The 24,370-nt window shown below is 40.7% G+C and overlaps 1 protein-coding gene across 4 annotated transcripts in view; it reads right to left on the bottom strand.

Moving 5' to 3' along the window:
- Positions 1 to 2,960: 2,960 nt before the first annotated feature.
- Positions 2,961 to 24,370, bottom strand: part of PID1 (phosphotyrosine interaction domain containing 1) — a 160,696-nt gene continuing 139,286 nt past the window's right edge. For all 4 annotated transcript variants that reach the window (XM_084639189.1, XM_084639190.1, XM_084639191.1 and 1 more), the window contains one exon: positions 2,961 to 4,886. In XM_084639189.1, coding sequence (XP_084495315.1) covers positions 4,410 to 4,886 — 477 coding nt within the window. In that variant the 3' untranslated portion in view covers positions 2,961 to 4,409. The remainder of the gene's footprint in view (positions 4,887 to 24,370) is intronic.

Genomic DNA, 24,370 nt, shown 5'->3' with positions numbered 1-24,370 from the left:
TCAGGTTAGCCCCTTTATGTATGTACCCCGAGGGCTGGGCAGGCTTGTACCCAAGCGGTTAGCCTGAGCCACTACCTGTGCCCGCACGTCCACACTGCTATTTATAGCATCCTAACTCAAGCTGAGCTAGCATGTGTCAGCCTACCCGCTGCTGTGTAGACCTACCCTGGGTCTGAGCACCTGGCGTGACAAACATAGGAGTAACATTCTCGATTTAGCTTATGACCCAGTGATTTCTGGGGCACTGAGTCTTAAGCACATGAGTAGTTTCATTTAAGCAATGTGACCATTCATGTAGCTAAAGTCAAGTATGTGCTTAAGTGCTTTGCAAAGACCGAGCCTCAGTCACGGCCATCAAGGAGAGAGGACTGGAATCTCCTCTCACATGCACTGGTTTAAGTCAGTAGAAACTCCATTGAAGGCAACAAGTTTACACCAGTATAAACATAAGAAAAAGCAGGAACATAGTCAAAATTTGGATGCAAACAAACATAAAATCAGCCAATTTTTGTGTGCTTGAATTGAGGGCTTTGAATTTTTTAAATAACTTTTTTTTTTATTTCAAAACCCCCAGACTCCACTCCCCAGCAGGAGCTTGTGGGTCAACTTAAAATGGCCCGTGGGCCATAGTTTGCCCACCCCTGTTATAGCAGGTCAGATTTATTTACCATTGTCTGATGATGTGTGTTGCAGGAGGGACTCCAAGAGACAAGAGATGGCAATCTGTATCACAGAACATGTTTTTCCATCTTCCCATCATTGAATGCAGGACTATACTGGTATCATCAGAATGTGAAGTCATCCTCTGTTTCATGAAGTTACTATTTACTAAAGCAGGTGAAAATTTAGAGCTGTGAAGCATCTTCACACAAAACTATCAGATCAGACAGACTGATTTAAATGATCTCTTACTCCTACTACCATCAAAATCAATGGCAAACCCAACTAGGTGGCATTATAATGAGTTTGCTGGCATTCCTGGTCATGGAGGCTCTGACAACTGCAAACAGCCAGATTAGCCAGAAGGACACGCATCTCCTCTTTCATGGGCAATTAAATGCGTTGAAGTTAGGGAGAAGTTAGGGAAGTTAGGGCGCATTGAGACTTGACTGTAGTATTTAAGGAGCAATGGGGAATGAAGCTATGTTGGAATAAGTCCCTAAGTATCTGTCTAGTTACTGGAGTCCAGTGCACTGTTTGCATTGCTTTAGTGAAAGTGGAGTCAGCACTGTTTGCAGAGGTTTAGAATCTGCCCTTTAACTTACCCTTGGTGTAACTTAGACCTAGAAGCTCTTGGTGATTTGGGAAAAGGGAATGTGTTCAACAGTTTTCAATATGCTGTAAGAATGTGAATATAAATGTAACAGTAACTATTTCTGTCTCCAATTCTATCCCATTGTTATGTTGATTAAAAGGTAAATGTTGTGTCTATAATGGGACCAGGTTCACTAGTTTCTTTATGTTCCTTTTGAAATCACTTAATACAGGTAATTTGGGAATATTTTACAACACAATACAAATGATCGGAGTGCACACCTCAATAGTGGCACATACCACTGATTGATAAATAAATACTAAGGATTATTTACTGCCCTTTATTTGCATGTAAAATTTTTATTGCCATATGGCCCAACGAGCACCTTTAGGACCATAACAGTCTACTAAATACAACAATTGATGTTAAACTTTGACACAAACAAACGAGTGCCAGAAAATTCAGAAACTCGATATTATATGGAACAACAGAGCCCACAGCAATGTTCTCTAGTCCTACCTTCTGGGTATACAAATATTTAATTATATCAGTTATTATTTATAGTTCTGTTTTTAGCTTTGGCAACCTTCTTCCAATACATTATGAGAATGATGCAAGATATAAAAGACAAAAAGCCATCACACATTCATCGGGGCTCCATTTAGTAAAAATCTGGCTCCATGGCTTGGCAACTTTTTTAATGCTTAATCAGGATTTTGTAATGCTTAATCAAGAGGCATTTCTTTAAATAGCCTTATAAAATTGCAAGCTCTGTCTTTTTGGACCTGTCTCCTGCCAACACACATGTAAGATATATAATCAGTAGTGGTGAAATCAGGAGAACCCATTGAACCTTGTCAAAGAGACACCTGGGATTACTATAAAAGGACCAGAAAATGGATCTGAGAAGTTGAATGACAGCAATTTTGGCTGCCAAATGTCCCAACATAGCTAAATGCAGGCTATAACTCTGAGGAAGTGAGCAGAATTTGACCCAAAGTTGAAGAAAGGTTGCCTTTGACCATAAAGAGACATACCTGCCTAACAGAGTTCAGATTTATTTTTTAAAGCAAAGATAAAGACTGTAGAGTAACCCAACTTCTTACTAGCCATAGTGAGGAAAAGGAAATCTCAACTTTGAGAATTAAATTTAGGCTCTCCAGACTCAGAGTTCTGTACTCTGGATCATTTCTCTGCAGCAGGCACTCAAAGATACAATACCAAAGTATTCGAGGAACTTGCTGAGCTTCTTTGTTCTTCATACTGGATGCTGATGCCAGACCCGAACTGTTCCATGGTAGTGGAGGCAAGGTACCGTTTCTGGTCAATAGGGCTCTTAAGTTAGACTCATTGCCTGGAGAAAAATCTCTGCCACCTACTGGAAAGCAGAAAGTATGAACTGGTGTCTACAGACCTTAAAATAAAAGTTAAAAGCTGATCTTAGATAGTAATAATTCAGCCCAACAGGAAATCATAAAAATTCCCATTACCCCTTTTGGAAACTAATGTAATGTTTTAAATGTAAATAAATTAATATTTTAATCCTATTAACTGTTGGGGTGGGTGTATATATAAATAAGCCTATAACAATTTTTAATCAGTTCAATTGCTGTTTGTAAAAACATCTGTCATCAGTGGATGACCAAGGTACTTTAAGCAAAAACAGAGAGTTTGCATTGGAAACAGAGCCTAAAACTATCATAGCTTTAACTCAAACATATTTTTTATTAAAGTATGAATGTATTTATGCTGGAGAATAGTTTACATACATTGGAAAGCAACAAGCATATTTTCAAGAGCTGTGGGTCCCCATCAACATGTCTCCATGCTCAATCTCATGCTTTAACATTGGCCATACGCACAGGCATACATATGCTCTCTCACACAATGTATATATACACACCAAAACACAGACACATAGCTTTCTTTTAAGGCTTCTGTAAGGTGCCCTAGTGCCCCTACCATTACCATGATTACGAACAAGGAGCAGCATTACCTGCAAACTATTCGTCTGCTCTTGGCCTTAAAAACATTTAGTGAACCAAAGGTTTTGTTTTTATATGATTTTTTTCTGCCTTTACAAAAGTTATGAACCTTTTTGTCCATGGACCAGGAAAAGTGCAGGATATCTTAATGTGAACTTCTCAATCATTTCAAACCTGACTCTAAAAGGACCAGTGCCTTTTCATTGTCAGAGACATTTTTGCTATTTATGGTAACACACCCCTGGCTTTTGTGACCCAGCAGTACCAGCTACATCAAATTATATACGCTAGGTTGGTAATGGAGACTACTGTGGAGTTAAGCCTACGATGTTCATATCACTTCAGACCTGAGGTGGATCATAAGTCCCAGTCAACTGGTGAAAGACCACGGGTCTTAGCAACATGTCACTCAACTCTCAGCAGAAATAATGGAGCTGGCTCACTGTATTACCAGCCATCATGGGTTTTCTTTCCCTTTTTGGTATCCTGGAAATTGTAATTAATGGTGCTTGGTGGGAGACGAGTGGCTGCAGGTACATTAAGAAAATAGACAAAATGAATAAAATAAAGGATAGCATATGATATAATGTGTAAATATAAGCATCTTTTTAAAAATCTGTGAAATGTGAATAAACTGCAGAATGTCAGGCCATGTGTCAAAAAGCCTATGAATGGCTGTTTCAGCCTAGGTAAGGTCAAATGATTTTGCAATATGACATGGAAAGGGATTTGTTTTTCTGAACCAAAGGGCTCCCTTTTCCACTTGCCGCTGCATAGCAGCATCAGATCCCAGCTATGAATCCCAGAGAATCTACTATTAAAATTGCTTGATGAGTTTCATAAGGCAAACTGGACTGAATCAACTTCAGATTGTACACCTGAACTATACCAGGCTATAAAGAGTTGATGGTGCATGGGTTGGGGAAGTGATATAGAAAAAAAAAAAGAAAAAGCTTTTTCTCACATTTACAACAGCAGCAGATTTCAATGTAACATAATTACTTTAATGATGCATATCTTTAGGTATTGATTTGCTCTTTTGATTTAAAAAGCTGGTCAGCCAAGTATTTGGCCGTCTTTTAATTCCAGATATCAGTTGTTGCTTATTCATCTATCAGCTCCTTTTCCCTAGGCAATTTCTGCCTTTGCTGTACTATCAATGAGTTCAGTCAGCCATCATCAGATTCGAATTCATGAGACACTTCCTCAGATGAGCTATTCCTGTGGATCCGGCCATCACTCTTCATGCTGTGGAAAGTCTTCTTAAAGGCCTCCATCATGGCATGAGCCAGCTTCTTGGCCTCCAGCTTGCTCTCACACTCTACAGCATGGCAGTCCATCTGATAGGACAAGTCATCGTTGATCTCCCTGTAAACCCAAGCAAAGATGTTTGGGCTGACATTGTGGTCGGCAGTGCAGTAGGCAATACGTGCCACCTGAAAGGTATCCATGTGGACTGTGGCTTCGCCTTTGAGGTCCAGGTGATGAAGCCAGACTTGGAAGGGTCGGATTTCCAGAAGGGCATTGGCTGGGAAGACGTCCTCCCTGGCTAGTGTGTGCTTCTTCCATAATTCAATGACAGGTTTTTCTGTGCAGCCTGATAAAAATTGCATCCCTGTTGTGGACACCTTACCCAAATATGTAACCTACAAAGAAAAAGCAAAATGAGATGTGATGTCAACAATAGTCTTTGATATTCATTTCTACCATCCTGCAAATTGAGTTCTTTACCTGGAACAATGGATTTTTTTTCTACACATTCAAATGAAGTTTTCTGATTGACAGCGACAGATTTGCCTCTCAGAACAGTATTTTTATAGTCATTCATGCTGGGATTTTCAAGGGAGTTAGGAGCCTCTCACTGAATTTCAGTTTATTTTGGGCATCTAATTCTCTTAAGCTTCTTGAAAATCTCTGCCTAATGCTGATACTCTCATCATGCTAGCAGTCCCAATAAAGGCAATGGGATCGATCATGCAAGTATGGTCAATAGGATCAGGCCCACAGGCCAGATAACTGGAACATGGTGCTTACCCACAGTTTCTTTGTTCATATTATTTTTGTTAAACACATTTTAAACAGTAGTTTTACTTACATCGAGATATACACAGAGTGTAATAATGCAAGAACACAATGTGGTCAGAAGAGCACAACCACAACAGATAATAACACAATTATTCTAATGCATTTTTCAGAATGATCTTGTTTATGTTTCTTCCACTGCTTCTACTTACATAATTATCCAGAAATATGTAGAAACTATGCAAAATGCTATATCTTCTATTGTTAGCTAAAGGGCTGAGGCATTTACTCCTTCAATTTTATAGAAAATGTGCCATTAAAAAAACCCACAGTAATAAATCTAGCTTAGTTTAATCACACCAGCTCTCTCTGCTTCAATGTCTAGCTCCATCGGGTAAATATTCAAAAATAAGAATCGTGTTATCCCGTCTATATAGGAAAATGATGAGCCTCGACTAAAATTTGTTTCACATGCCAAAATCTAACTCATTATACAGCCCAAATCAAAATTCTAAATATAGCATATGGGAAAGAATCAATGCACCTAAATCTTTATACTTCAAGAAACATTTCTCAATTATATTTTGAATGAAGCTTTTATTAAGTGGGAAAAGTTACATTTTAGGATGGTCAATACCATTTAAATATAATTTATACATAGCATTACCCTCCATCACTGTTGTCTGCAAGTTGCATTTAAGAACTAGTATTATAAAAATAAAAGCAAAATTACTTTGTCCGATTTTAAATGTAATGCACATAAGACTATAATAGATCAAGCAAATGGACCACTGTCCTGTCTCTGACAGTTACCAGTACTAGACACATTTGTAAATAATAATGTGCACTGTGCAATTTAATTTCTATAAATTATAGTATTATATTTTTATATTTTTATCTAAGTTTAAAAAAAAGGAAAAATAGATTTTCACATGTTTAAATATATTAAAGATATAGCTGCAAGGAATACTGAATTTATATTTCTTACAAAGCAAAAATCTTCAAAAATAATTCTGGGTTTTGCTGCAAGCTTTGATATACCCACTAAGAGACCTAAATTAGGCTATGATTAAAAAATAAGGTTACAAAATAGTGTGGCTTAATCATGCCTGTCAAACAAGCAATTTCATAACAGACATTTCCGGACAAAAAGTTTTATTCTTCTCCAATAAATGTTCATGGTTTCCATTGGGAATATTTTAAATCTTATAAAACCTTTATATTTTTGGGAACAGTGAGAATCACATCAGAACCGTTAACAAGGCAAGCCCTACTGGAGCTTTGTGTTACTTTATTTTATTGTACTAGTGAGGAGAAAGTAAAGTACCTAACAGCTCATAGCACGAACTGTACTCATATGAACAGTACATAGAAAACCAAGCAGCAGTTTGACTGCAGTGTACTATGGAGTAGTTCATCATGTATTCACAGGCATATTTCTAGTAAAATAATAACATAAAAATAGAACTCAACATGATCACAAAGTATTCAATATATTCTCTAAAAATCCATTATGTTCCATTTAAAATTCACAAATCAGTTAACAAAAGACTAGCACATTGTAAAGAAGTTTCACGTTGGGGACACAATCCAAAGCCCATTGCCGTCAAAGTGAATCTCTCTTTTGACTTCAATGTGGTTTGCATCAAACTTTGAAAACACAAAAGGGAGAGTGAGTCTTCTGCTTTTACACTTTGTCCCAGCCAAACTATTGCCCTGAATTCTACTTCATAAGTGGGATCCTGACACAAATTCTCTGGCTTTGCCTTTCCAAGTTTTTGCTGGTTAGAGGACACTAATATTGCTTGCGAATGTGAAGAAATGCAAGCACTGACAGAATAAAAACACCGACGGGGGGGGGGGGGGGTTCACCTTTTTATATATATTTTGCCAAGTGTCAACTCTAAAATAAGTGAGCATGGAGTATGTTTGTGCAGGCACACATTGTGCAGGCACACATTGCAAGCTGAGGAATTTGACTTATTTGTCACAGGGAGGGTGGCAGGACAAAGAGGATTGACTTTTCTCACATTCACTGAGCGCATACAAGCTATCTAGATTTTCTGTTTGTTCTGACCAACCAACCTCCCGCAACACCTTCTCCGTCACTAGCCATCTGCTTTATCTCAGTATATTCAGTACCTAAATGTAAAGTCTAAAACAAAGTTTCCTAAAGGAAAATATTCCACATAAACTTGTGAGAAAGCGGAGTGTGCCTGCGTGGAAGATCTGTGAATTACTCTGAAAAATAGAAAGAAAAGGAGGACTTGTGGCACCTTAGAGACTAACAAATTTATTTGAGTATAAGCTTTTGTGAGCTACAGCTCAATGCATGATGTGAAGTGAGCTGTAGCTCATGAAAGCTTATGCTCAAATAAATTTGTTAGTCTCTAAGGTGCCACAAGTACTCCTTTTCTTTTTGCGGATACAGACTAACACGGCTGCTACTCTGAAATCTGAAAAACAGACAATGTCAACAGCAATAATGATTGAGAGGAAGGATGGGGCTTGTGGCTAAGGCACTGGAACGGGGACTTAGATGATCTGGTTTATATTCCTAGCTCGGCCACACCCTGTTTGACCTTTAGTAAATAATTTCATCTATCTATACTTCAAAACCCCGTTTTACAGACAGGGAATAATACTCTTTCCCCATGGAGGATAAACTGATTGGTATTTATGAGGTTCTAAGTTACTACAGTGATGAGCACCACAGAAGAGATTATAAATAAGTAAAACTTTACCTTTTAGATTCACAGTTCTGCTATATTTATTTTTAGAAAAACATTGACCTCTAATAATGTAGTTAGACTTTTAACAAGCAACCAGATTTTTCCCATTTGGTGCGTGAGTATTACGTTAGTACAGGACATTTTATTGAAGATAAATTACAATATACATCATTTCCTCAGAGTCCCCTCTATTAGACATAGAGCAGAGATTCAGAAGGCTGGCAAGAGTTCTTGAATATCTGATACAAAAAAAGTCAGCATTCTTTTCAGAACATAAAAGACCTTTATAATTAAATGCCGTCTAAGTGTTATACATTAGATATTAAACCTTCTGGAGTTAGTCATTTTAGTAACCTGCCCATTAATATCTGCACAATTGCAGGTATTGAGACAACATAAACTAAAACTGGCAGAGGATGAATTTATTATGCATTCCTCACTAGGTTCTCAGTTACAAAGATATTCCACAAGTAAGGTTACTGTACATTGGCTTCTACCACCATTTATTTCTCATTACAGACTCATGCTTTATAACATGCACCTCACTTAAATACACAAAATTGGCCCAAGCACATCAATACAGAGTACAGGTATTAGATACAACCATTTTTCTTTTTCCAACTTCTTTCAATTCACTGACCGAAGATCAAAGAACAGATCATCCCATCCAGGATGAAATGCAGAGGGGAAAAAGTTTAGGGTACAAACCATAAAACGTGGGGAGGCTTAGGACCCTCAAAAGGAATCATCTTCATTTCCCCCAAAGCCACAGATGATCCTGAAACGTGAATGTACCAGTGGCCACTCAACACAATCTGCTGCCATTGGCAAAACTTCAGTGTGCTTCCCCTTTGGGTGAAGCCATGTGCAGTGGGCAGAGTTGTGTGACACAGTGGGTGGAGCGCTATTCAGTGAGCATGGCTGTGTGGTATCGAGGCCAAGCTCTATGGTAAAGCAGGTATGGCTGTATGGTCCAGTTTGGGGCAGGGGAGCTGTGTGGTACAGTGGGTGGGGTGCTATGACATGTGAGTGGGGCTGTCTGGTAGAGTTCTGGAGACTCTGAACAGAGGAAGGACTCCATGGTATAGAGGAGGAGCTCTGTGCAGGGAGCCGTCGAAGGGCGTGTTTGCCAGTGACAGGGATAGTTCTAGGAGGGCAGCATTTGAAGCACCAGGGGAAGACAAAGCCATGAACATTAAAAAAAAATGCTTCTCCCAGAGATCTGCTGCCCTGCCTAGTTTACTGCTGCATACTTTGCCTAGAGTTAAAGCAGCTCCTGACCACTACACTGCTGTGGCTTTTTGGAGGATTTTGGATGGGGCTAAAGAGGCAGCTGGTCTATGTAGCGACATGCACAGGAAATCTGGCAGAATTTCCAGTGGTAGTACAGTAACAAACAGGCATGTCTGAGAAGTCATGTAAGAAGGAAAATATATACACATCCACCCAAAATACTCCGCAATTGTATATGTAATGTGGCCTACTGTGGTAGGAATGTTACAGGTTTGAATTTTCTGATTTTTATGTGTTCAACTCAGTATTGCATTAAAATGGCTACCAGCTTCAGCCATTTGGGATACATGGGATTGCAGACGTCATTCAGAACATATGGGGAAACTGTTTCCTTCCATATTCCCATTTCTCAGAACAGCTGAACCAATTTTTCCTTAAACTTCCCAAGATAGATAAGCTTTGGGCTCAGATCAAGTATGGGTAATTTCCATCTCAGTTCCTTTCCCAGAAATATTTCCCTCTTTTGCATTCAGAACCCACCACTTAATTGTCAATTATGTTCTTTCATTGTTATTCTTATTGTAAACAGGTCTCTTTGCCTTTACAGCTTTCACTCAGATTTCGGTGAAAACAACACATTTTAAAGGTAATTCATTCAAAAAGGCACAAAATGGATAAAAGGAAATACTTTCCCACCCACACAGTATATTCACCTCGTAATTCACCATCACGAGATATTACTGTGAATATTTAACAAGATATTACTGAGAACAATTTAACAAGATTCAAAAAGGGCATTAGATACTGTATCTGATTCTCCTCTCGCACTGGTGGGAATCAGCAGTAAGTCCAATGAAAACTGATGCAAAGTGAGAAAAGAATCATTTCTTCCATACTTACATGCATCAAACATGATAAAAATAATGGTTTACATATATACACACATAATTAGTTAAAGAAATATAATAAGAACAACACTGGCAGTTACACTATTTAGGTTAAAAGAAAAGGAGTACTTGTGGCACCTTAGAGACTAACCAATTTATTTGAGCATGAGCTTTCGTGAGCTACAGCTCACTTCATCGCTCACGAAAGCTCATGCTCAAATAAATTGGTTAGTCTCTAAGGTGCCACAAGTACTCCTTTTCGCGAATACAGACTAACACGGCTGTTACTCTAAAAACTATTTAGGTTAATCACTTGAAAGAGTTACCAGTATTTATGCTTTAGGGCATAAACTGGGGTTGAGAAAAAAAAATCCTGCAAGAGGATAGCACTACACAATTGGGCTGAGTTCTTTTCCTTCCTTTGAACCACTATATTAATGTAACTGACGGAGGCATTAAAAGGACAAACCATTTCTTCTGGTACAGCAAGATTTAAAGTGAGCCCAATCTTACACACATCGAAGTCAATAGCCAAATCCCCCATTGACTTTGATGAGAGCAGCCTCAGCCTCTTTCAAGTGCATACATTATTTACAGGCTGTTGAAGCACTTAGTAGGTTCACATGCTGTATTCTACATATGAAATAGGTAATGGAAAAGCAAACACAATACTGTACTGCTAACCTTAAGTAATAAAAGATAGTTCATATGTTATGCTTTTCCAGAAGTAGAAATATATTTCTTTATGGCATTTACAATAGTTTGATTTGAACATTCCATTTTTCCAAAGGATTGTGGAAGATGTGACTCAGACAACTCCCTGTGCATGCTAAAAATTGTCTATATCCTTTCCATCATTTCTGCTGTGAACTGGGAATTTCTATCTAATTCCTCTCTCACTGGCAAGCCACTACAACCAAACACATGCATGATTTGAAATTCAGCTGTGGTTTTAGCACTGTTATTATGTGCATGTGAATACTCTAGCGAAAAGGCAAGTCACTCTGTGGAGCTCCCTATTTCTCTTCATAAACTTTGCAACTGGTTGTAGTTGTAGCCAATGTCAATATCTGACTCAAGGTGCCCTCAACAGAAAAATGGCTTGTCCTGTCCCCTTTAGTTATTAGAACTACTGCTACTTGGTACACAAACATGCTCAGCATCAAGTTAATGAATATTGTGATCTATGACATCTTCATGTCCTGTTCTAGAAAAAGTAGAACAAAGACATTTTTGAAATATATGATTTGAGTATTTTGACAACAAACCTTTAACTTACTCCATTTTTTGTAAGTAAGAGGAAAGACGTATGATTTTAGAATTGTTTGTAATATGCGTGATACTTTCAGTATCTTTAAAGGAAAATGGTATGTCAACTCCTATATTAACTGTCACTTCTTTTATTACCAAATTTGTTACACAAAATGGTAACGGTTTATTTTCCATACTTGGAATTGTTTTCTTTAAAATGAACAGAGAATGAATAATTTGAAGTCAGTTAAGAAGAATAATGGCTTAGCTCCTGCTGTGCCTAGCACAAAGAGCCTCACTCAGAGAGAAAGAAACGTCTCAGAAGACCAAGCAGGAAAATGTCTTCAATATAGTTTACTCGTGCTGCCCATGGTGTTTTCTGATGTATGCTCTAAATGGTCGGATGCCTTTACACATTCATAGGTGAACGGTCAAAAGGCAAATCCCAGTCCCTCCCCACAAAATGCATGTTGTCCAAACAGCTCAGCCATAAGAAAGAAAAACAAAAAAAAGCCTTCAGTCCTACCTGGAAGGGTGCCAGGGATGCAGTGTATTATACTGGCCTTCAGGGAGATAGGGCAAGCCCGCAAAGCGTTCTGAATACCTCCTGCAATATGCTGGAGGTATTCGTCACCTTCCGAGATCAGGCCCCATAGGGTACATCTACACCACAGCCTCCTAGCCTGGGCAGACAGACAGGCACTAGCTCTGCTAAAGATAGCACCCTAAAAATAGTGATGTGGATGTTGCGACAGGAGAAGGGGCGACGCGGGAGACGGGCAGGCGACGGCAGGGGAAGGGGCGACGCGGGAGCTCCCAGCAGCAGGGGGAATGACAATGCCATGGAGCGGCAGTGACGCAGAAGGAACAGAGCAAACTGAGAGCCAGTTGAGGGAGTGGCAGCAGCAGAAGCTGAGCTATAGGTGAATGTGGCTGCATGGGCTACCTGCTGGCGTAGAAACCTGCCCATCCCCCATACGCGGGTGGCTAGCTCATGCCACAGCCGGTGCTACAATGTCCACCCTGCTATGTTTAGAGCACTAGCTCAAGCACAGCCTGGGCCTGTCTGTTTACCCAGACAGGGAAGCTTGCTCCCCACTGCAGTGTAGACATAATAGAGTGTTCCAAAAACAAGTATCCTGGATAGAACTATGCTCTTTCAGGATTATATCTTGGCTCTAGGCTCATAGATCCGACATGCCTTAATGGGACGCAGGGCAGCGGGCAAGTACTCAGTTAAACTGTTCCGATGTAAGCAGTGTCAGGATGAGCTCCACCCTGACATCTGGTGGTGAGGTGTGGCAAGTTGTGGAAAAGAACTTCAGGGGCCGATCTCATTTGCATAGGCACACCCACCCCGCCTAGAATGAGACCATAGCTGCCCAAATGGTCACTTTGGCTGCTGTGGGATCCCCAGTGTCTCTGTTATTGGGGCAGGAAGAATAAACTGTTATTACCCTGATTATGGGAACTGTGCTTGGAACTGTACGTGGCCTTTTGTTACGATGGAGGGATTCACCATCATCTAAGTAGCACTCGCTAGGCAAGGGTCATGGGTTCCAAAACTGTGTGAAGGGAGAGAGACTGGGGACAAGTATTAATACTTGGTGGCATGGGCCCCACGGTGAGGGCCTTACATGCTGATTGCACTTCCTCCTCTCTCCACTGTGAAATATCAGAGCTAATTTTGATTTCATTAGAAGTCTAGTTATAGGCTGCTGAGCTCACTTTGGGCTGACAGTGCACCAGCACTGGGGCTCCCCTACTATAAGCTGAATTCACCTAAGAGCTGAAATCACTGAGTGTTGTGTTAAGTAGTGGGGGAGCCTGAAGATATATTGTGGAGCAGTTTGCGGGACGGCTGGTGAAGCAGTTCGACATGGAGCAGTGTGTGGATGGCAGGAGCTGCTTGTGGGCCGTGGAGCTGAGCGAAGGAGTTCGTGGGGCGGCTGGCGGAGCGGAGAGCAGCTGAGCGAAGGAGTTCGTGGGGCGGCTGGCGGAGCGGAGCGCAGCTGAGCGAAGGAGTTCGTGGGGCGGCTGGCGGAGCGGAGCGCAGCTGAGCGAAGGAGTTCGTGGGGCGGCTGGCGGAGCGGAGCGCAGCTGAGCGAAGGAGTTCGTGGGGCGGCTGGTGGAGCGGAGCGCAGCTGAGCGAAGGAGTTCGTGGGGCGGCTGGTGGAGCAGAGTGCAGCTGCGCGAAGGAGTTTTGTGGGGCGGCTGGCGGAGCGGAGCGCCGCTATGGAGCTATGGGGCGGTCAGCTTCAGATCACGTAAGGTGCCTCTTACCCCTGTTCCATTTCCACCCAGGTTGGGAGGTAAAGCTCCGCCGATAAACTTTCGAACTCTGGGGCTGCCCTGACCAGGGACAGAGACTTTTGGGGCATTGGACTTTTGGGGTTGCTGGACTCAAGAACCAAAGGGAAAAGGGCATGCCCCAATTTGCCTGGGGTGGGGTTGTTTTTGCTCATGGGTTGTGTTATGAATCCGGTTGGTGGTGTTTCCCCAACATAATGCCACATTGTTTCTCTCTGTTATTAAAAGACTTTTGCTACACTCAAACTATGTGCTTGCGAGAGGGGAAGTATTGCCTCTTGGAGGCGCCCAGCGGGGGTGGTATATATTTGTCCCAGGTCACTGGGTGGGGGCTCGAGCCGGTTTGCATTGTGTTATTGGAATGGAACCCCTAGATATTGAACCCGGCCCTTGTTGCTGCCAACTCTGACGGGCAGAAGGGTTACACCTATATTACAGTATTTAGGATTTCACACTTTTGAAGTGACAGTCCACAGTATGGTTTTGAGATTTTTCTTGTATTGTTCACATATAAGTGTTATTTAGTGAAAAGAAAATGGAACACAAAAGGGAAGATGCGTGTCTGACACTCAGGAAAAGGACAAGTGTGTCAAATATAGTACTTAAGAAAAACAGTTCAAGAAAAGTTCATTCTGATGTGCAATTTGCCTGTCATGCACAAAGCCAATGTTCGGGATACTGTTATCTGTGGCAAGTAGTGGTTAGACAAGTTAAAAAACTGTCCAATGACTTAACATTTCTGGTTTAAAATATATATATTTGGCAACTGGATTATTTTCAACAGATCCTCTTCTTACTCTGCTCCACTTCTGAAGCTTAAAGCCCTCAGCAGTCACCAGACATCAATCTCAATACACCTGCAAACAATTCCTTGTATTATGTGTACTTCCACATCAGATGCACACAGGGATGCATCCACTTACCATACACTGCTTAGAATTCCACCAATGAAAAAATCCTGTAGGTTAACTGTGGCTGTCGTGTGTGTGTGTGAGAGAGAATTCAAGTATATTCTATTTGTTTTTAAATTAGTTAGAACTTAATAGTGAAAGATTTTAATATCCACTAGAGGCATTTCCTATTGGATAAAGTCACTCAGAGAACTCAGCCATGTACTATATTACTGGGTTTCTGGAGAAGGAGGATATTGTAAGTAATCAAGAAAAAGGAAACCTTTCTTCTAAGATTATCTTTTAGTAAAAGCAACTAAATAACAGCTGCCAAATCCTGATCCTCTGAGACACTGCAGCAAAAGGGTATAGAGATGCTGAAGGGACGCTCTTTCAAATGAATATCTCCCTGCCTCAGCCCATCCATAGACATTATCTTTGCCTGCAGTGGACCAGAGGTTTCAGTATTAACCCCCAGGGAGCTGTTAGAAGGAAGAGTGACAAAAATATCTGTAGTGGGGCTGGGCAGGCAGAATCTCAGGGGACTGTACCATTTTCCCTTTCTAAACTGGGGCTATATAGAAATTAGAGTGGGAGGGGAGCAGATTCACAACCTCCACCTCTTGTAGCAGCTGTTGAGGGATGGAATCAGCTTCCCCTCTGAAATCACATGGCAACGGCAGACTGTGGAGATCCCAAAGTCTTTGTGCTGGAATCGGGTCCAGTTTTGGGTGCATTCATACCATGGGACTCATGTCCATGGGGATGCTTAATCAATAAAGTGTTGAATGGTTCTGTGATCTCAGTTAAGAGAAATTTGTGATTTAAATGGGATCAAAGTAAGAAATCATTCCCATCTGTCTGATTTCTGTTTGACCTGATTCAAACATTTGCCATAATTTCAAAACTAAAAAGATTCCTCTGAAAAAAGAGACCTTGGGATTTTTCATTTCTAAGCCAAGTCCTGGTCTTGGTAATCCCTAACCCTTCCCATAAATACACATATGCATTCCAGTAGCACCAGGAGGACCCAATCAGAATCGAGGCCCCATTGTGCTAGGTGCTGCACAAACAGACAGAGACAAACCTGTCAGTCTGATGCTGGGGGACCACATGCTGGACCAACAAAATGGAGGCATTGGAGCTGTTCCTCAGCATGATCCCCACAGTGCTCCTAGACATATCCTGCCTTCAGGCAGTGCCACTGGCACACCTCTTGCACACGCAAACAGGCACACACATACGGCCGCTGATACAAAAATCACACTGCAGCGGCCCCAGGCCACCAGGTGCCCTTGCTATTATTTCTCTTACATTTTGCCTCTTCTGTCTCCCATGATCTGCCAAATTTCCACAGAACCGGATGTCAAAGCCCCCCCCCCCCCCCGTTACTGAGTCACTAACACCTACCACAAAGTTCTGCCTACAGGTTAATCCATCACCTCAGCTCCTCTGTGTGACCAGATTGCACCATCCCCACAGAACATGCTCCAGCCTGGGGCTGAGCAGAAATTTCCCCTCCTCCTATCAGCTGCCAGGGGCTGCTGTGGAACCAGGCACTGGAACTGACCTCAGGGAGACGCTCTCTCTCATACTTCCAACGCTCACCCTGCTGGCAACCTCAATTCTGGCATTCCCGAAATTTGGAGAGCTTGACTTTGCAACTGTAACCTTCTCTTAATATCGGTTTGTGGGATGTAATTCTATATACTTCCCAAGTTCTAGATTCTCAATGCACTTCTCTGGCCTTGCCACAAGTAACAATAATTACTTACTGTCAAAACTGCTTCTCTCATAATTTTCACTTTTTTCTCTGTAGTTAAGTATGCCTAGGGAAGTTGTAGAATCTCCGTCATTAGAGGTTTTCAAGAACAAGTTAGGCAAACACCTGTCAGGAATTATCTAGTTGTCTAGTCCTGCCTTGAGTGCAGGAGACTGGACTAGATGACCTATAGTGGTCCCTTCATGTCTTCTATGATTCCATGATTTAATACTGCTTTTGCTTTCTCTTTCTATTAAAAAGGACTGATAACTTCTTTTTAAGTATGTCTGTTTATTCTGCACTAAAAATCTCCAATGGATTAGATCCTGTACTTCATTTTACCCTGATAGGTTATAGGAGAAAAAGCAAAAATTCTACCATAAGCAGGCACTGGGATTTGCCCAACACTGCAAGCACAAATATATGCTTATGTATACAAAGCAAGAGTGGAGGAAAAAGAAAAGTGCCCATTTGATGTTGGCACAAATTACACTGGCTCCTTCTAAACTGACAAATTTGGTCAATAACAGTTCTTGCATATGAATATAAACTATTCGTTGTGTTGCCAAGGTCAATGTCATCTTCCCTCTTCCATTGCTATCAATCAGACTAAGTAGAAACACCCAAGAATTTCACTGATACACAGAACTTTTGAGAAAGTGTTTCCAATTTTTCATTCATGAGTCACAATGCTATGCTCATTTGTTACAATCCCACTTGCTCCTCCCTCCCCTGCCTTTGGGTCTTTCCCTCCCACCTTCCCGGTGTGTACTATCCATTACAATTAGCTGCGTAAGTGACAGCTCTGGTTTCTGGATTCACATTACAACTTAGCTCTGACATTTTTCCGTGAGGAATGGGGAATTGAATTTTTGTTTTTCCCATCTCACTCTTATCAAACTGCCCCAGTGTGTAATTTGTCCTGCCAGCTGGCTTTCTGGATGTATAAAGACTGCAGATATTGTCACTGTCACTGACGGAGACAGAAGTGATTTATCTGTAAGGCATTAAACCATGCCTGGGGAGACAAAATCACTTTATAAAAATGACATCACAGTAATATATGTGTACTCTCTGTTCGACTCCATTGCCCCATTTGTCCAGCTTAGAGTCAAAACAAAGGATTCTTACCCTCACGGTATAAAAACAATTTAGTTTATGACTTTAAGATGCCCTCTTGCTGCTTGATATACTTTATGATGTGAGCAATATAAACAAAATACTGAAATGTTCAGAAATCTGTAGATACTGTGATTAAAGGAGAGAAAAGGAAGTGAAAACACAAACAAAATCTTTTTTAAAGAGTTGCCAGATAACATGTATGCATTTTATTCTTCAACTCACTTTTTCCAGCTACCTACGGCATTTTGAAAATTACAACAGAAAACAAATCTAAGACGACTGAGTATACAGAGCTGACAGAAGCAGAACTGTTTCTAATTACAACAGTGAGAGGAACGACTATCAATGTATGGGATATTCTGACTAACTGTTAAGGTAATACAATTATAATTGCCTTGTCTATACACCGTTTCTTTCTACCACCATATGCTGATACAATAAGGAATTTATTAGAGTTAGTTGAATAATGGCAAGTATGTTTTGAGAAAAAAAAGTTCCGGGAAAACCGCTGATTCAAATTTCCACTATTTTGACACCAAACAATGAATCCCCCACCCTCTCACTTTTTTCTTCCTTTCACCACTCTTTTTTCCCCTCAAAAACCAAATGGAAAAAAAGAAAGTGGGGGAGGGGAGAAGTGAGGGGAAAACAAAAAGGGAAAAAAGCCAACAAAAATCAGTTTTCTGTTTAAAAAATACGAAATGTTTGTAAATGGGAAAATTTTGAAAAGATGAAAAAGTTCTGCAAAAATATTCAGTTTAGAAAAAAGGCTTTTTTGTATAAAAAGTTATTGAATGAAAAATGTAGACAAATTCTATAAAATTATTACTTTTTCTGCAACATGGGTGGTCTTAACTTGACAACACAACAATTCCTAAATGCTAAGCAAACTACATTAATTTGGCTTGGCAAACATCAAATACTAGTTTGATTAAAAAAAAAGTGCTTTTTTTAAAAAAAAAAACTTTCTAGTAGACTTTTCAAGTGTAGAATAGCTACAAAAATGTGAAATCTACAGTTGACTACATTCCATTAAAGTATAGTCTAGAAAAACATCTCTGCCTTACTGCCATAAAATGAAAAACTTCCTTTTTCAGGATTCCTGAAGATCTTCTTTCAGCACCAGCTCGAGTGGAATGACTGACCATTCCTGAAGCATTCAGACAGAATCAGGCTACAACTGAATTCTCCTACAGAAAGTAGATTTGATCTGAAAGTGGATCTCTGCCTTTTAACCAAAGAGTGTGTATATAGGTATAACAATAAGTAAAATATTATGGTCTTAATTTTTCTCTCACTTACATCCATTTTATGCTGTTGTAATTTCATTGTGTACATTTCTACCCTTAGCTATATCTGATTTACACTTGTGTAACTCCATTGACGTCTATTGAGTTACTCCAAATTTACATCATTGCAAGGCAAATAAGCAAAGAATCATGCCCTATGAGTCTACTGTATTAAAATCTCATCATTCTTCTGTAATAACTAAACAGTGAGATCTCTGTTCCTCAACCCTCAAAGAGTCAGTGTAAATGATTAACAAAACTATGATGCTGTGAACTGCATGATCTTATTAGCCTAAAACCAAGAGAATGTCACCATCCCTCCTTACTAACATACCCAATGAACTCATAGAACGCACACCTAATAAGGTAACTCTTACAAGGATTCAATGGCTTCCATCATCTGGCAACATTTTAATGTATAAAGGGAAAAAGGCATGGAAAAAAACAACAACATGATACTAGAAGTAATAGTGATATTTCAACCTGAACAAGGGATACTCTTTAGCAGTCTAACTTTTATCAGCAGGAAACAGTAATTTTTGCACATAGTATATATGTAACATTTGTTTCCTCCATTCTGTTCTATGTACACTATATAGCACGTACATAAATTATGTTTTCTCGAGATCTTGTTTTTAAATGTTATATGCATAACTTTTCATTTATCTAAATTTTAAAGGGCCATATCTGAAGTTGGGGTAAATGGTTGTAGCTCCATTAAACTCAACAAGCTACACCGATTTGCACCAGCTGGGGATCTGACCCACACTGTTTTACTAATGGAGGTATATTTCTAAATCCCCATTTTGTTGGATTAAATAATACAACTCAGCCAATAAAGACTCCTAATTCAGGACCCTCGCCCTAATGTTACTAAGGGTGTGTAAGTCTAGAGTTTTCTAGGCTGCTTTGAAGTGTCTGACTGCAATTCTCTTCTCTGTGTGGGTGAAATTCTCCCCTGTGCTGATCCCCCTCCTTGGCATGGATGGCCTCTTGCTGCCCTGCACCAATTAAGGCAAATTGAAATGAGCACATAGGGGGCCCTCTGCAACCCAGGGAAATGGGATATAAGCTAGCTCTAATTAAAGGAAAGAAAAGGAAAACTGGGAGCAAGGAGGTGGGGGAACACACACACGCACACACACACTGCAACCTTGTAATCTGCCTCCAGCTTGGGGGCATGGATTTGGTTGCTTGTAGGCCTCTCACAAGACAACAGCATGAAGCTCTATTTTTCAGGATTTATGCGGTTTCCAGAATTTGATTCCACAAACAGAATGACTCCTGTGTGGTCCCTCAACCTTTTAGGTTGCCAGCCAAGTCCTATATGGTGACTTGGCAATACAAAGAAATAAGGTAATCATCCAAAAGTAGCTACAAGTGAAAGAAATCCTCCCTTTGCCAGGTCCCTTATGCTATGTCAGGGGCCAGTGAGAAAGGCAAAATAAGAGCCCGTAACTTAGTGTGAGGGCCTTGGGCCATGAATAAAGCAGCAGAGTGAATCTACTGACTTGCCTTTGCAACCATGTCAGGGAAATCCTAGTACCAATCTAGAATATAAAAGGCTGTTGATGTCTCTCTGAGGCAAAGGTATCTAGGAGTAGCTACAGAGAAGTCCTGAAGGAAGCAATTCTAGGAACAGCCAGGAGCAAATATGGGTAGGAAACTTCTGTTTCTTGTTAGTAGGCGCTACTGCAATACAAACAACAATATTTAAGTTAACAATTAATAAAAAGCTCTGGGAGGGGTTAAAATTGGACTTCATCCTGGGCAGGTGGGCACAGGCATGCTGTATTAGAGGCAAGGTGGAAACACCACCTGATTACAGGTTTCATAAAACACGGAAGGACCTAGTATCCAAGTTCCACAGTGATTGCATGATAAATTGAAAGACTAAATTAGACAGGGCACTGGTGAATCCCAAATACCCATTCTTTGGCCCAGAGGCAAACAAACACAGACAGCTTGCCTCAGTATTATTATTATAATCATCATGACGACTCTCTTCAATTTATACAGCACATTTCAACTCAAAGGTCTTTAAAGAGCTTTCCATATTTTTGAGCAACCTCTGTTTTCATGAAACTTCTAGGATGGCTGCACTCTAGCTACAAGAATGGACAAAGACATCATTCAACCTCACAGGATGTGTGGAGAGGGGACTTTCTTCCCCACAAACACTTTAAAGTGCAGAATTTGGAAAACTGCAATTGGTGTTTTGCTTCAGCCGAAACTCAGAAAGCACATGTGCATTTTCCAAAATCCTTTTAGCTCAACAGATTCAGATTTCTTTTGAAAGTTGCACATGTTAGTTCTCCGAAACTGGATTTCCTCTTCACTGTGGCACTCAGACATTAGCTAGACAGGTCTACAGTGGGCTGACTGGTAGTTCAGTCAGTCAGTCATGGCACATTTTTCATTTCAGTAAAAGCAAACTTAGCTTTAGTGTCATTTTAAATGTCTTTAATCTGCAAACATGGTTTTTGGCAGGGACATAGAGAGCATACTCTGTGCCAGAAAAAGCTCCCCTGCCAGTCTTAGTGCAAATTGCTAACACTCCAAGTCACAGCCCTCCTCTGCTCACCTTCAGGTAGAGTAACTCAGCCTCTGGCTGGTGGCATTGAGTATTAGAGCGCAAATGATTTTTTGGCTCCACAGGAAAAACAAAAACGCCTCAGACATTCCACTGGATTACTAACCAAATATTGTGAACTGTGTTCAAGCAACTTTTTCATCCGACCCAACAAATCAACTCAGCTTTTTAAAAAAAGTAGTTTCCCTCCAGTCTGTCACTACTTCTTTGCCCACATTGTATGTGATCAAGCCGGAGCCTTTTCAGCATAAACACGAGATTCTTTGTGGAGCCCATCAGCACACAGAACTATGGCTCACACAAATATATTAAGAACAGTTTTATTTTGGAAAAGAAATTCAGCATGAGCACTGACTGACTTGGCAAAATGCTTCATGGAAAATAACGGATTCCTATATCTGCGCTCCAATTTAGGTGGGCGGGGGGCAAAACTATCGCTATTAACATCTGATTTACTTATTTAAGAGAAGCCAGAAAAGAGCCTGCTGATGGCTGAAGTCAATGACAAAGTTTCCCAATGACTGTTTCAGTCAGAGTAAGACTGGTACCAAGACTAGCACACCATTCATTCAGACCACGAGACATAAAATAATGCAGTATGAAAACTGAGCAACAAAAACAAACAAAACCAACAGAACTATATTCAACAGTTCAGTCCTTTGCATTCCTGAGATCTCTATTCCCTTCTCCTTGCTTACATGTGTCCCTTCCCTCCCCTTAATGGGCTTTACTTCTGTTACCTAAGTTACATTATGATCTCTTCAAAGGTGCCTTTATCTTTCGGTCGGTCTCCTAAACATTCACAATGCACCAATCGTTGTGGTATCTCAGGCTATTTGTACACTAGAGAGCTTAGAGCAGCACAGCTGTACCAATGCAGCTGTGCCGCTGCAAGCTCTCTCGTGTCGCTGTTCTCTGCCAACGGGAGAGAGCTCGCCCATTGACAGAATTAAACCGCCCCCCAATGAGTGGCGGTAGCTATGTCAGTAGAAGCTCTCCCATTGACATAGCGCTGTGCACACGACCACTTACACTGGCGTAACTTATGTTGCTCACAGGGGTGTTTTTTCACACCCGAGTGACATAAATTTTGCTGACATAAGTGGTAGTGTAGACATGGCTTACGCCTCTCAAAGGGCCTAAGGATAAAAAGTACAGTTATAGGAATGGATGAGTCACTTTGGAGGTTAGACTATGTCTACACATATAAGGGCAAAAAATTTATGTCGCTCAGGGATGTGAATATTCAACCCCCGAGTGACATAAGTTTTGCCGGCATAAGCACAAGTGTGATCAGCGCTATGTCGGCGGGACAGCTTCTCCCGTCAACGCAGCTTCTGCTGCTCACGGAGGTGGTTTTTTTTATGGAGACAGAAGAGCTCTCACCCATTGGCATAAAGTGTCTTCATGACATGCACGGAAGCAGCACAGCTGTAGGGGTACAGCTGCGCCGCTTCAGCATTGTACATGTAGACATGCCCCTACTCAATGCTCCAACCAAATTTCCATTTAGAGATTCAAAAGGTTTGAATAATTTTTAAATTCCACATTATTTTTCAGTTTCCCTAACCTCTGTACACCCAGGTTGTGGCCAGCAGCAGAAGGGAAACAGTTGAAACACTGTGAAAATGGCTTTTATCACATTTTAGATCCCAGTGAAAGCAGAAAATATTGGCAGTATCACCTAAGAATTTATAGAATTATGGAATCATGGAACTGGAAGGGATCTCGAGAGGTCATCTAGTCCAGTTCCCTGCACTCAAGGCAGGATTAAGTATTATCCAGACCATCCCTGACAGGTGTTCCTCTGACCTGCTTTTAAAAATCTCCAATGACAGAGATTCCACAACCTCCCTAGGCAATTTATTCCAGCACTTAACTCCCCTGAGAATTAGGAAGTTTTTCCTAATGTCCAACCAAAACCACCCTTGCTGCAATTTAAACCCATTGTTTTTTGTCCTATTATCAGAGGTCAAAGAGAACAATTTTTCTTCCTCCTCATACTTGAAAACTGTTTTCCTGTCCCCCCTCAGTCTTCTCATCTCCAGACTAAACAAACCCATGTTTTCTAGACCTTTAATAATTTTTGTTGCTCTTCTCCGGACTGTCTCCGATTTGTCCATATTTTCCTGAAATGTGGGGCCCAGAACCGGACACAGTACTCTAGCTGAGGCCTTATCAGCACTGAGTAGAGCAGAAGAATTACTTCTTGTGTTTTGCTTACAACACTACTGCTAACACATCCCAGAATGATGTTTGCTTTTTTTGCAAAGGAGTTACACTGTTGACTCATAGTTAGCTTGTGACCCACTATGACCCCCAGATTCCTTTCCACAGTTCTCCTTCCTAGGCAGCCATTTCCCATTTTGCATGCGTGCAACTCTTTGTTCCTTCCTAAGTGGAGTAACTTGTATTTGTCCTTATTGAATTTCATCATATTTACGTCAGACCATTTCCCCAGTTTGCCCAGACAATTTTGAATTTTAATCCTATGCTCCAAAGCACTTGGAACCCCTTTCAGCTTGGTATTGTCTGCAAACTTTATAAGTGTACTCTCTATGTCATTATCTAAATCATTGATGAAGATATTGAACACAACTGGACCCAGAACTGATCCCTGCAGGACCCCACTTGATATGCCTTTCCAAGCTTGACTGTGAACCACTCAGAACGGTTTTCCAACCTAGATGGAGCTCCTATAAGGTGGGCGCATAGCTGGTTTGTTTATGAGAAGGTCATGTGAGACAGTATCAAAAGCCATACTAAAGTCAAGATAGATTACATCTACTGCTTCCCTCCTATCCATAAGGTTTGTTACCCTATTAAAGAAAGCTATTAGGTTGGTTTGACATGATGTGTTTTTTTGACAAATCCATGATGACTGTTACTTATAACACTATTTTCTTCTAGGTGTCTGCAAACTAGTTGCTTAATTAATTGCTCCATTATCTTTCCAGGTACTGAAGTTAAGCTGACTGGTCTGTAATTCCCTGGGTTGTCCTTATTCCCCTTTTTATAGATTGAGACTATATTTGTCCT

This window comes from Lepidochelys olivacea (assembly GCF_965140295.1).
Source record: "Lepidochelys olivacea isolate rLepOli2 genome assembly, chromosome: 9".
Classification (NCBI taxonomy): Eukaryota; Metazoa; Chordata; order Testudines; family Cheloniidae; genus Lepidochelys; species Lepidochelys olivacea.
Note: the sequence above shows the minus strand (reverse complement) of the source record. Positions and strands in the feature narration are given on the sequence as shown.